A 14,373-nucleotide genomic window follows, 5' to 3' on the forward strand; every position below is an offset into this window, starting at 1 on the left:
AAGAGCTGCCAGAGCCCTCAGCTCTCCGCCCGAAGCCAGGGAGCCTCTGTGAGGCACAGCAGTCTCGGCTGTAACGCGCAGCACACACTCAGGGAGTCAAGTGTAGCTTTAACAGGACTTTCACTTCACACATGGAGAGTGAGCGTTGAAGAGGAACAGGCATAAGTTTTGACGTGGGTTTGAGTTCCTCAGCCCTTTGACCTGTGTGATCACAAGTAGGTTTCCTCATCTGGCTGAGACCCGGCTCTCCCGGCTGGAGATCCGTCCCCCGCTGCCAGGTGGGTGTCAGTATGAAAGGAGGTGTTGGTGGTGCTGCACAGAGGAGGCACTGCCAGTGCGCGTTCCCTGCCTGCCTGGTCCGAAATAAAATCTGCCGAGCACCGTCCATCCCAGCTGTCAGGAAAAGGAGAGGCAGATATGACGTCCGCTTATTTGCCATTTATTTTGGAAGCCTGGCTGCATTGATTCCATCTGGCTTCTTTGGGGGCGGGGGTGTCTCCTTAATCTGCAAAAGTTTCAGGTTGCACAGCATTTTGTAAAGTCTACCTGACTCAGTGCCCCAAACTGTGCTTGGCACGAGGTTTGTGCTCAATAAATATTTGTTGACTAAGGGGAGATGTACAGCCTCACGCCACATCAGGAGCAGCTCCCCGCAGGGCAGCGCGGAGGAGAGGGCAGGGCAGGGCTTGGACTCCGCTGCTCCTCCCCACAAGTCTGTGCTCTCACCCTGTGCCCGCGCCACCGTGTGTCCAGCATCTGCGGGTGGATGCGGATTGGTCAGAGCTAATCAGGACAGTCCTTCCTCTGTGCTGCAGCTAAGATGGCATGGAGCCCTTTTGGCCAATGAGATCTAAGTGGAAGTTTGTTTGCTGGGGGGAGGGGTTCTAGGAACATGTTTGCTTTCTTAGTAAATGGAGACAAATGCAGGTGCTATTGCCCTGCCTCCTCCTGCCCTGAAGCTGGGTGAAAGAGCTGGAGCCGGAGAAGCTGTCTTGCAACCATGAGGAAGAGGCCAAGAGAACTGCAGAGAAGCCGACCGATGCCAGCAACTGCTTTCCTTCTGACTTCTCGCTACCAAAGAAAAACAAACCCCTAAGTCAGTGTAGTCGGGTTTTCTTCGAAGTGTGGCCAAATGAATGCCTGGATGATACACAGATTATCTGGTTAAGAAATTAAATAATGCACGTCGTGTGTAAAAAGATGTCCAACACTTTCAGAGTCTCTGTGTTTCACTGAGTGAAGGAACAAACTAGTAGATTAAGGAGAAGAATCTCAACTTTATAGATCACTGTTTCATAAAGAATCTCCGCAGTCATTGGCTCAACTTCCCAATAAAAAACAAGGAAACCTGCAACTTTCTTAAGGGTTAATTTAAGTGCCTCATTTTCAAAGCAGTAGATTCACCTGGGAGCTTGTAAGACCTGCGGAATCTCAGGCCACATCCCAGTCATCGAATCAGAAAGTGAAGTCCAGCAAGACCCAGATGACTCACACACCCTTCCCAGTAGTTCTCAGCCCCAGAATTCCCTGCTAATTCCAGGACACCAATGCCTGGTCTTCACCCTCAAGAACTGAAGACTAGAGTATCTGAGGGGGGGGGCGGGGAGGGAGTCCCAACATTAATTAAAATATAGTTGATTTCGTTACAAAATGAAGCATGATAAAAACCTAAGGCTGACCCTGCCACTTAATGGCTATGTCCTTGGTCAAGTTACTCTCTTTGAATCTCAATTTATGTATCCATAAAATGGCCACAAAATGAAGTGCTCATTTCTTAAGAGTTGTGAAGATTAAACGACACCATGTAAAGGACCTGGAGGATATCTGGCACATAGCAGGTGCTCAGTAAAGGTATTGACCTGAGGATCACCTGGGGCACGAGCTGGCCTTACGGACACTGTGCTCGCCTCTGTGGGTGCCCTGGCGTGTCCCGGTGCCGGATACACAGCTGCACAAGGCACCGTGGGAGAGAGGAGCAAGGGTGTCTGTGTGCCCTTAGAGAGCTCAGGCGTGTTGAGGAGCACTCCAGGTGATTAGGTCATTAGACAAATGTGAAAACTGAAAAAAAAAAGTTAGTTCTCTTAATTCTATCTTATTTTGTAATTTATCCCCCCAATTTTTATTTTGGAAAATGTCCAACCTTGGAAAAGTAAAGAATAGTGTAATGAACACACATGCCCTTTGTTCGTATCCACCAGTGTGTTCACCTTATTTGCATGTACCCGGTCTACCCACAGAGGGGCACTCACACGGCGACGGTGCCAGCCGCCAGGAGAGTGATTTGCAGACATCAGGGCCTCTGACCCTCAAGACTGCAGCAGCGCACACTCCTGCTCGACTAGACACCAGTCACCACATCCAAGAAGTTTTACACGATTCCACTGTGTCATCCTAACTACAGTCCATATTCAAATTTTCCCTCTGCCCAAATGTTTTTTTTGAGGGTCTCACAGTCACTCAAAATGCCTTACTCACTGTGAAGCTTCTATTACAGGAACTCTTCTCTGAGCCAAGTTTAATTCCCTGCCCCTTCTCTTTGCTAATCTGCTGTCAGGTTCTTGTCTTCTATCCCGATAGTTCTGGAGATTTCTGAAGATGGTTGAAGACAGTTTCCCCTCTAGACACCCCCCATTCCAATCACCATCCTGGCCACCATCTCTGGGTTCTTTCCTGGAGTTCAATCAACGTGTATGGCGTGTGGTCCCTTGAACTGGAGCCCAAGGGATCCATCTGGGTCTGGTCCCAAGAACAGAGAAGGGCGCATTTCCTCCCTCTGGGTGGTGATTGCGTATCTTCAAATGCAGCCTAGGACCAGGTCGGTCATACCAAGCTTGGTAAAACTAAACCATAACAGACATGTCATCAACAGCTAAGCACCCATCCAGTGCCCATGCAGCCACTGTCCAATGATTGGAATTGGTGTGGAGAGAGAGACCGGAACTAGCACGGGCTTGGACCATGAGCATGCCAGGCCCTGGGGAGCTGGCGCTGGGGAGACAGGCCGCCTCTGGGGAAGCTGACTGTGGAAATTTGGTGCCACCAAGTGGCAGCTGCACCAAACCGCTCTGAGTTCTCATTTATCAAAGGGGATAACATTCTAACTTCGGGTCTGCTGTGAAGAGTCACCAAGATAGAGTGTGTAAGAGTGCTCAGCAGGGTTTGGGTATTGCAGAATAGATGGAATTTGGAGATAATGAAACTGTTGTGCAGCAGGTTGCATGTCACTGAATGCATTAAACACCACTGAATTGTACACTTTAAGACGAGTAAGAGAATTTAGGTTACATGAATTTTACCACAATTGAAAACAGTAAATGAAGATTTTTCCAGGCAGGAAAAAGGTGGGTGGGAGGGCTGGAAAGCACATTTCAGGCATAATAATAAGTTTCTGAGAGTGACTGATGAAATGCTGTGCAGGATGGAGTCGGGACAGAGCTCGTAGGCACTCCACTAGCGATCTAGGCCAGAGCGACTTTCCAGAGGTGTCATGACCTAAGTCAGAGTCACTTTATTACACACCATGATAACCTGAAAGATCTTGTCAAACACTTTGCTAAACTTGCGACCAAGGTGAAGTCAGCCCGAGGGAAGCTGGAGGAAGTTTTAGTCAAGTTGGGAGATGGAGCCACACTGAGTGGCACAGTGGGCCCCACCTTTTCTCCTGCCTGAGGGACGTTTAAGAAGAGACCAGAAAAGGGCCACCCTGGGGGCAGCCACTTTCCTGAATATGTTATCGTAAGCTCCCCCGGGGATCCTCTCACAGCCACGCTGAGGAGTTGCACAGACCACAGGCTCACAGCCTCTGTGTCTAAGGAGCACCCTGTCCTCCAAGTGGCCCCGCCGCCCCCAGAGCGCCCGGAACACAAGTCTGACAAGCCAACCACCTCTAAAGGGCCCGGTTCTTCTTTGTAGAGGGGGCTGTCTGAAGCAATGTGAGCACAAATGTGTTAACAAAGCTGATCTCTTAACCAGTTTATTGTATTTTTACAATAATAAAAATAAATTAGTCATACACAAAAATAGTTGTCCTTTTTGCTGAAGAGAAAACAGACGGTACTTACTCATATAATTCACCTTCACATTCCACCTCTTTAAACAATAATTTAACATCACAAGGTGACACAGTCAGTGGAGTACTCAGGGGGCTCCTTGCTCCTGACTATGCAGTTATTGATAGGAAAGCCCAGAGTCCCCACTCAGCAGTGCCCAGGGGGCCCGGAGACAGGGCGGTCAGTAAATGCATCTTCATGCCCCCGGGCCCTGCAGGGAGGGAGACTCTGCTTCGCCCAGGGCTCTAACCGAGCCTCCCGCAACTCACTGCTGGTGACTCTCATGAAGGAGGCAAGACAGAGGAGACAGGGAAAGACCCTCATATTTCCTTTTCCAAGTGTTTGGGCATGAAGAGAGGGCATATTATATGAGCAAATAAAATATTTAAGATGAAAAGGTGGCAATCTAGACGGATACAATGCCAGGGGGAAAAAGCCCTGAGCAAGTCGAAAAGCCAAGTAATTTATATTCCATCTTAAAACCCAAGGAATTTGACTAATCAGTATACAAATCGTAACTATGGACTTAGGGTAAGACGTTGTGTAGCAACTTTCCAGGAAGCTGGGTTAGTAGGATCAAATGATTTTACACAAACGTGGATTGCATATGTAAATAAATACCTATTAGGTCCCTTTAAAATTAACTTATTCTAAATAAGAGAACTATTTTGGTGTAGTGACTCATTCTGTCAATAGAGTTCAGAATACACATTTCCTATAAACATCTTGTATTTACAAAGAACAAATAATAAGTTATAACAAAGTATATCCTTCTGTCAAACTGAATGGTGGGGGCGTGGGGGTCAAGGCAGGTGCGGTTAGTTATGTAACAGGATGGCTTTCCTCTCACTGAGGCGAAGGGCTCAGTCTGGAAGATGGCGAGGAAGTGGTTGGAAGTTCCCAGCCTCTCACGGTCATGTTCCTCAGCACGGAGGACGGCTCCCACTGTAACCCGCAGGTGGGACTGTTCGGGGTGGAGAGGGTTGCTTTGCTCTAGCAAAGGTGCAGGAAAGGAAGGTGAATTGAGAAACAAAGATGGTATTAGAGGGTCCTAGTCTAGTAGAGGCTCTGCCACCATCAAGGCATGTGACCCTGGGCATGGAACTGTCCATCGGGACATTTGGTTACTCGTCTACAAAGCAGGACCAGTCAGGGCAGCTCTGACCAGTTTCCTAGTGGCTGCATTGAGCTTGGAGGGGTGCGACACAGGGTCCAAATTGCAGACACAGGAATGGGAAGTAGGCATGCCTGCACCGGCCATTCCAGACCGGAAGAACCATTTAAAACTGTTCTACTTATAGTCACCCAAACCCAGACTTGGTAAGGACCTTAAGTCATATTGCCCCAGCTGCGTGCTTGAATCCCCTCTCCAGCATCCCCGACAAAGGGCCATTCAGCCTCTGCTGAGACCGCCAGCGACAGGTCAACCACCACCGGCCAGAGAGGCTCTACCTCTTGAAGGCTCTAACTTGCAGAAAGCCGGCTCTTCTGCAAGAGTTGAAATCTGCCTCCCTGTAGATTTATCTCCTGTTCCTGGATGGCTATCCCGAGGACTCCAGGCTAAACATTCTCATAAAGTCTTTTCCTCTGTTTTGACCAGCCTGCACCGCTCATCAGGACTGGGCACGCTCAGCTGAATGTTACACACAGGTGACACTCCCCACAATATGGCACACGCTCACCAACGTCTTCTCCTTATGTAGCCCAAGTGTTTTGTGTTTAATTTTGTTGTGGTTCCATCCCACTTTCCTGACTCACACTGAGCTTAGTCAACCAAAACTCTTATATCTTCCGCACCTTGTACTTGTATAGTATTTTTTTTTTAACCCAAAGGTAGGACTATATGTTGCTTCCTGGTCAATAGTCTCCCCGATCATTTGGGTCCAGAACCTGCCACCCATGCTGTTAGCTCTCCAATGCCAATGCCATCTACGAATTTCACCAGCAAGGCACTATTCCCCCCGCCAGCCACATTGACAATGTTTTACACAGCACGGATCAAATGTTGGCTTCCACCTGCCATGCTGGCATAGGTTCCTTCAGGTTTGAGTATGAAGCCTGTTTTAAGGTAAGTCCTATTTCTTTTTACCACTTATATTTGTGTCTTCTTCCACATTAAAGAACTGATATTTAAATTCTAAAATGGTCATATTAAAAAAAAGACATTGCCTTAGCATGATACTAGTAATATTAATAATATCTGGATTTCTCTCTCTGCCACACAATTGCATGGAAATAAATTAAGCTTGCTTCCCATTTTTTCATCCATCTATAAAGCCATTTGTTTTAAAGGAAAAAGAGTGCTGAATATTGAACACTCTGAGGATACCTAAATGATACATATTCAAGGAAATGAAAAAGGAAAACTCAGAAAGAACCCAGGCCAGAGAAGGCAAAGGCACAGTTGGGAACAGCTCAGAGAGCTCCTGTCACACTGCAGGTCCCTGAGGGCAGAGAAACTATTTCTGTTTAGAGCTCTGTTGATGTTTGTGAGAAAAACAGGTAACAGCTTAAATTCACCTAATTTTAAAATTCAGGGCAGAGAACGAGGCAATCCAGTGCACAGAAGAAAAAAAAAAGCACCATCAAATGTAAATTTCAGTTTTGCCTTGTGGCCAGTTAATAGATCATGGAGAGGACTGAGAAGGGGGTGGCAAGTAATGCAGAGGAGAAAGCAAAATCATAGGGTCTAGGAAAGGGCGAGGAGACACATCTGGAGGGAGGGAGCCACCAAAAGGGGAGCTTTCCTTAGACTCCCTACACAGGCACGTCGTCGTCACTGGAAATATCAAAGGACTTTATCTGATGTGCTGTGCTAAGGACAAAGGCATTTGGATGCTGACACGAGAAGCTAGGAAATTAGTAAAAATTGGATTTCTAAGACAAATAAACGAATAAAACCCCCGTTCTAGTAATTTATAAACTTTCCAGAGATATATGAATTCCAAGAATAGCTCAGCTATTTGTTGGAAGAGAATAAAGCCCCCGAGTTTAGGTACTTCTGCCCCCTCCCCCAAAGTCATGAGATCCCCCGACCCAATTCCACAATGGCCGTCATCATGGAAGGATCGCTGTGCCTTTAAAGAAATGTTAGGTAGCATTTGGGAGCCATGGACGTTGTCAGATGTCAGAGACAAAGCCACCACTGACCAGCGCATCATGAGCATCCCGAGGTGGAGGGAACCGGGATGTTCACCTCCCACGCGACAGAGAGGTCCCACTTCGGGTGGAGCGCGCTCACAGATGGTGGCCACACCTCTGTTGGGCAGCTGGTATGGCTACAAGGTTTTCCCTTAATTTGAGGTGAAATCAGCCTTCCTGCTCTCCCACCCACTGACCCACCTGCCCTCCCACGTGTAAAGACAGCCTCTTGCAAGGACTCCAGCAGATGGCTGGCTTGTTCAGCAGGCTCCGAGGGCAGCTGCGTCAAGGACAAACTCCCCTTGTGATTAGAAGCAAAAAGCTTCTAGCGAAAGGAAGGGGGGGGGGGCACGGGATGAAATCACTGACACACTTGGTGGCCGGAGGAGCCGGGCCTCTTCGCGCCTGCTTCTCTGCAGGAGTCCCATAAGAACCAGGAGAGATGGGGTGCTTCTGGGAAGTGGTGCTGGGGCTCCCCAGGAAGAGGACAGCCACAAGAAAGCCAAAGAGAATCCCTGGAAACAGAGTGTGTCAGACTGACTGGTGATACTGCTTCCAAAAACTGCAAGTGATCATCTAATTAGCAGATTCTGGTTTAAAGGGCTCGTGGGAGAAACTCAATTGCTAAGGCTTGCTTTAAAAGGGAAATGGGCCCAGGACCACAGTACTAAGAGCTTACAATTTGTTTAGCCTGGTACTTATCTTAATGGGTAAAAGAAAAAATATGTACATATATTTTCTTCTTCTTAATGGATTTTTCAAAGAGTTCATCTCTCAATAGGCACTGTACCCCCACCCCCTACTGACCCCCGCAGGCCCTGGAGCTGCAGAGTTAGGTGAGGCGAGTCAGGGAAGAGCCCTCTGATGCAGCTGTCACTGCAGCTCACAGCCCCTCCTCTCAGACTGGCTCCATTAATGTAGGTGTTAGTGCTCATGTCTGGGAGGGGGGCGGGACATGGGTTGTCAGTCCTGGGTGAGAAAGGAAGGATTTGAAGTAGTAGAGAGAAGTCCATAAATCAAACCAAAAAGACCAAAGGGAGACACTTTCTAATAGAAACGAGGTTTTTGCAGGTGTTGGTTGGTTACACTTTCCACCAGGCACGTGTGGAGAACAGCCCGGGAGGGTGGCTGAGGAGGGGCTGAGCACACAGCTCTGGAAACCTGCTCTGGGACCAGAAAGGGACTGTTGTTGCCAAAGGGACCCTGACTTCTGGTTCCAGGGAAAACATCTCACTGGGGAATGAAGTCAGAATTTCAGGCAATGACTGTGATACCCAGCGCCCTTATGGTCTCAGGGGAGAGTTTCTTCAAGGACGGGGCTTAATGAAAGCTTCGGAGTCCTGTGATGAGGGCCTGCGACTGTGGGGGGAGGGATTGGTGGAAACAGACTTCTGAAACAACTGATGCTGGGATAAAGTTTTGACCTTTGGTTGGAGGGAAGAATTCAAAGACCTGGGTTTCGTTTGCTAATTAGGAAATTCTCACTCTTGGTCTGAAATGAAGCCGCATCCTGCAGACCTAAGACTTCTGGACAGGCCTTGGGGTCAGGGTTTTGTGGTCCGATGATTGGGGTTGGGACTCAGCTCTGCCACTGAACAGGTGAATATGGCTGGGAGGTCAATGAGTCTCAGTTTCCTTGCTAGTAAAATGGGACGATTCATTCCCTGCCTCCCTTCTGGGGTGTTGTAAGCTGCTAAGGAATTAATATCTGTGAATATACCTGTGAAACAATAAAGCACTGCATGACATGAGATGTTTGTGTCATGAGGCAGGCAAACAACTTAATGTCTTTGAGAAAGAGGACAGGCACAGCGGGGCTGAGGTAACAGGGATGCCGGCATCTCAGCAAGGCTTCGTGGGGCCTTGGGGTAGGGGTGCTGCCTCCTCTGACTGTCCAGGAGGTGCTGATATTGGAAAGGTCAATAGCCCCCTGGGGGAGGCAGTGCCCAGTCAGGGCTAAATTGCTGCCTTAGAAAGTGCCAGGAGGGGTTGGCTGAGAGCTGCCTGAACGCCCCCCTGACTGGTTTTCAGAGAGCACTGTTAGAGGTTGCCAGGTTTCCCAAGGAGAGAACTTCAGTTGATGGCGATGCTCAGTTGATGGCTCTGCGCCTGGGCACCGCGTGTACACTTTACTGAAGGCGGGGCTGGTGACCAAATTGGCTGGCAGCGCCCTGGGCCAGGGAGCCCCTGGTGGATCAGCAGCCTGCCAGTCACCCTCTTACAGACTTGCTGCTCTGCTCTTTGGGTAGGTGCGGGGGTGTTATCTGCTCCCCAGGAAGCCCGCGTGCCTGTTGGCCACGCGAGTGCATGAGGCGCAGCAGGCAGTCTTGTAGTAGTTGTAGACGCAGAGGCGGGCCTGCACCACCACGTTGCAGTTGTAGTATCTGTCCTTGCAGCTTTCATCTGCAGCAGAAGAGAACAAGATGCTCTGAGCACGAGGGGCAGCCTGGACTACTGGGGAGAGAAAGTGAGGTGAGGGCTCTCCATCCTGGTCCTGCTGCCTATTGCTGATGGAGTGTGGGTGTGCACTAAGAGCTTGCATTTTTCTTTTTCTTTATTATTATTACTAGAGGCCCAGTGCAGGAAATTTGTGCACAGGTAGAGTCCCTAAGCCTGGCCAGCGATCAGGGCCAATCAGATTCCCTGCCTCCCCACCTCTCCGCCTCCCCGCCTCCCCGTCTCCTCCTTCCCTCGCTCCCTCCGCGCCCTGTTGCCACCCACCCGCCATGTTCTGTGCTGTCCCCTGGTGGTCAGCGCACATCATAGTGAGTGATTGAACTCCCGGTCTCCTGGTCGAACTCCCAAGGGGACACTTTGCATATTAGCCTTTTATATACTAGTATGTAGATTATTATTTAAAAATTCTCAACTGAGAATATTTTTCCATTGATTTTTGAGAGAGTGGAAGAGAGAAGGAAAGACAGAGAGAGAAATATCGAGGTGAGAAAAACACATCGATTGCCTCCTGCATGTGCCCTGACCAGGTCCAGGCTGGGGAGGAGCCTGCAACTGAGGTATGTGCCCTTGACTGGAATTGAACCTGGGACCCTTCAGGCTACAGGCTGATGCTCTATCCACTGAGCCAAACCAGGTAGGGCTTTTTCTTTTTCTTTAAACATGACATTAAAATCTCACTACTCTGACCTTAAGGATGATGGAACGAAGTCTCTGAATGCATTACCATTTTAATCAATTCACATTTAAGTTTATTTTTTGGTGGGTGGCTTGGCTCACCATCCAGGCTTATAAACTTAACATACCAAAAGTACTTTGACCCCTGAACTCCAGATGGATGTGGCATTTCACACCAGAGAACTTGACAGAGCTTAACAGATGCGTCTTTACTCCAGGATCCCTACTTACCGACTTCAGGGACACAGTCTTGAGGGTTACAGGATTCTTTCTCTTCTGGTTTCAGCTGAGGGTCACAGAGATTACTTAGGGCCATGTCATCTGACAGACAGCGTACTTCCCGGACCCGGAAGCCCCCCTGGCAGCTCTTGGAGCACTGCATGGGCACAAAGGGAGAAGGTTAGATTTCTTGGCAGTCTATTAGCTCAGACACTGCAGAGGACAACTAATGGATAATTTCAAACATCTCCAAAAGGAGACAATAGTCAAACAAACTCTTATGCATCTGTCAACCAGTTTCAACACCCATCAAATCATTCAAGTCATGTCCCAGCTACACCCACCCACGTCCACTTCTCGGATTATTTTGAAGCAAATGTAGAAATCATATCATGTCTTCTGTAATATTTCAGTTTGTAGTTCTAAAACATAAGGACTCCATAAAAATTACCACAATACCACCCTGGTCAGTGTTTCTTAATGATTAGAGTGTTGGCCTATGCACCAAAGTGTGGTGAGTTCGTTTCTGGTCAAGGGCACATACCTAGGTTGCAGAGTTGATCCCTTCCACTCTCTCTAAAAGAAAAAAAAATCAATGGAAAAAAAATATCCTCAGGTGAGGATTAACAACAACAACCAAAAATTACCACAATACCATTATCACACCTAGAAATTAATAATACATAGTTCCTATTGTTTTTATTTTTTTGTTAATCCTCATCTGGGGATATTTTTTCCATTGATTTTTTATAAAGAGGGTGGGAGGGAGAGAGGCAGGAGAGAGAGAGAGAGAGAAACATTGATGCGAGAAAGACACATACATTGGTTGCCTCCCATATGCGCTCTGACCAGGGCTGGGAATCAAACCTGCCACCCTTTGGTTCAGGCTTAACCACTGAGTAACATAAACCAGGGCAATTCCGTAGTTTTTAAATACAGGGGCGGGAAAAAGTAGGTTTACAGTTGTTTGTATGGAAAATAATACAATAATCTATAATAATAAAAGCATAATATGCTAATTAGACCAAACATCCTTCTGGACGTCCTTTCGGACAACCTTCTGTACCAAGCCGCAGCATCGGGGGCTGAGGCAGAGGTAGCCGCCGCCACCACGGTGGGGGCCAAGCCCCTTGCACGAATTTCATGCATCAGGCCTCTAGTTAATAAATAATACTACAAGAAAAAACTTTTGCATACTCACAACTGTAAACTGATTTTTGCCCACCCCTGTAGATAGCCAATGTTCCTATTTTCACTTATCTTGTGAATTTCATAAAATTTTAATATTTTTTTTAAAAATCAGAATCCATATCAGATCTGCACACTGCAGTTGACTGATACGCCTTTTTTTATCCCTTTTAATCAATAAGTTCCCCTCTTCTGCGCTTTCTCCCCTTGCACTGAGTCATTTGTCTGGCAGAGTCAGGATTTTGCTGACTGCATCCTCATGGGACAGTTTAACATGCTCCTCTGGCTTCTGTATTTCCTGTAAAATGGAAGTTGGATCTAGAAGAGGCCTTAACGGGTGAAAGGTTTGATTTTTTTGGTGAGACTGCTTCTCAGGATGTGTATAATTGCCTGTCTTTTGGGGATGTCAGCAGCCACTGATGAGCAAAGCCCAGATCTTCTAATTCATTCAGGGTTGAAAAATGCTGATTATATTCGATTATCTCTTCTTATATTACTGTAGTCTTTGCTAAAGACTCCTCCCCTTCCCCAACCATGCCCTAGCCATTACTCTCCCGTTACCCAGTGGTACAGCTTGTTTGTTAGTAAATGCTTGACTCTTTTCTTTTATCTATCAGTTTTCAGAACAATGAGTTGGTTCCTCTAACATTCTCTATTGGTGACCTATTAGTTTATTATTATTATAATTTATAAATGGATGAATTTAACATATGTGATGTGTTTCATTCAATCTATGGTAGTTATTCTTTTTCCTGATGCTCACTGATGTCCCATCAATGGCTAGCAGGAGCCTCTAAAATTTGGCTCTTGAGTCCTCTGGTCATAAACTCAGTTGTCTTTGAGAACTTCCTAAAGTATATTAAAAATATTAAAAGATATTAAGATATATTTCAATCTATTTTATAATTATGTAGTCCCAGATCTTGAATTGGCCACCTATCTAAGAATTCCTGGTTCTTTTAGTGAAGAGTGGTATTTTGAAACTATATTCTGGCTAATAGGTGTGCCATTTGCTTCTGGGCTGGTCATGGTTTCTAGACTCTTTCATTGGATAAAGCTAAGAAAGTAAGACTAATTTATGAGTTCATATCGATATTTCTAATTCAAATCCAGGACAACAGGGTTTTCACTTAAACTTTTCTTTTTTTAATTAAAAATTTTTAAAAAAAATATCTTTCACTGTTGATAATATTACAGGTATCTCCTATTTTCCCCCTTCCCCTCTCCTCCCAGCCCTTACCCAGCCTCCTAGGTCTTCACTACCCTATTGCCCGTGTCCATAGGCTATGATATCTATATATATAAAAGCCCAGCGACCGTTAAGACAGAACGACTGGTCACTATGACGCTCACTGACCACCAGGGGGCAGATGCTCAAAGTAGGAACTGCCCCTGGTGGACAGTGTGCTCCCACACTGTGGGAGCCTCGCACGGCTGGCGAGCGCACTGGCGGTGGCAGGAACTTCTCCCACCTCTGTGGCAGCGCTAAGGAGTGGTGATCCAAGCAGTAAGGAACAAGCAAGCGGGTGGTAAGGAGCGAGCAGGCAGGCAGTTAGGAGCGAGGGGTCCTGGATTGCGAGAGTGATGTCCGACTGCCAGTTTAGGCCCGGCAGTTGGACATCCCCCGAGGGGTCCCGGATTGCGAGAGGGCACAGCTGGGCTGAGGGAACCCCCCCTCCTGCCCCCGACATGCACGAATTTCTTATTGTCCTCCCAACCCCACATTGAGGTATGCCAGTCTGTTCCATGCCTCCCTGCTTCAGGTCTTATTTTGTTGGTCAATTCATTTTGTTCATTAGATTTCACAAATAAGTAAGATCATGTGATATTTGTCTTTCTCAGTTTGGCTTATTTCACTTAGCATAATATTTTTCAGGTCCATTCATGCTGTCCCAAAGGGTAAGAGATCCCTTTTTTTACAGTTGCATAGCATTCCATAGTGTAAATGTCCCACAGCTTTTTTTTATCCACTCATCTACTGATGGACTCATGGGCTGTTTCCAAATCTTAGCTATTATAATAATGCTGCTATGAACATAGGGGTGCATATATTCTTTCTGATTGGTGTTTTGGGTTTTTAGGATATATTCCCAGAAGTGGGATCTCTGGGTCAAAAGGAAGTTCCATTTTTAATTTTTTGAGGAAACTTCATATTGTTTTAGATAGTGGCTGCACCAGTCTGCATTCCCACCAGCAGTGAACTAGGGTTCCCTTTTCTCCATATCCTTGCCAGCACTTGTTGTTTGTTGCTTTTTGATGATAGCCATTCTGACAGGTGTGAGGTGATATCTCATTGTGGTTTTAATTTGGATTTTTCTAATGATTAGTGACTTTGAGCATTTTTTCATGTGTCTCTTCATCATTTCCATGTCCTCTTTGAAGGAATGTCTATTCAGGTTCTCTGCCCATTTTTTTTTTTGATCTTACATATAATAATATTACATGGAATAAACATTAATATTTCAAGAATAAAAGGATTTTAAATATAATAATATTACCAAAACTGTACTTACATAGTATGATATCACAAAAGTTGTAGGAAATATTAAAAATATGCAAATAACAGGATTACTTCTATTTTATTCTAGTATATTTTTGTTCCCCTCTGGCTCTATTTTTGTTCATCAGTTTATGTTGTTCATTA

At 46.5% G+C, this 14,373-nt stretch overlaps 1 protein-coding gene across 1 annotated transcript in view; it reads right to left on the reverse strand.

The window, feature by feature from the left end:
- Nucleotides 1-3,966: 3,966 nt before the first annotated feature.
- Nucleotides 3,967-14,373, reverse strand: part of THSD4 (thrombospondin, type I, domain containing 4) — a 329,142-nt gene continuing 318,735 nt past the window's right edge. Inside the window, exons 11-12 of the mRNA XM_014530493.1 lie at nucleotides 10,554-10,698; nucleotides 3,967-9,593 (exon numbers count right to left, since the gene is read on the reverse strand). Of these exons, the coding sequence (XP_014385979.1) occupies nucleotides 9,451-9,593; nucleotides 10,554-10,698 (288 nt within the window). The 3' untranslated portion in view covers nucleotides 3,967-9,450. The remainder of the gene's footprint in view (nucleotides 9,594-10,553; nucleotides 10,699-14,373) is intronic.

The sequence above is a fragment of the Myotis brandtii genome, unplaced genomic scaffold (assembly GCF_000412655.1).
Source record: "Myotis brandtii unplaced genomic scaffold, ASM41265v1 scaffold74, whole genome shotgun sequence".
Classification (NCBI taxonomy): Eukaryota; Metazoa; Chordata; class Mammalia; order Chiroptera; family Vespertilionidae; genus Myotis; species Myotis brandtii.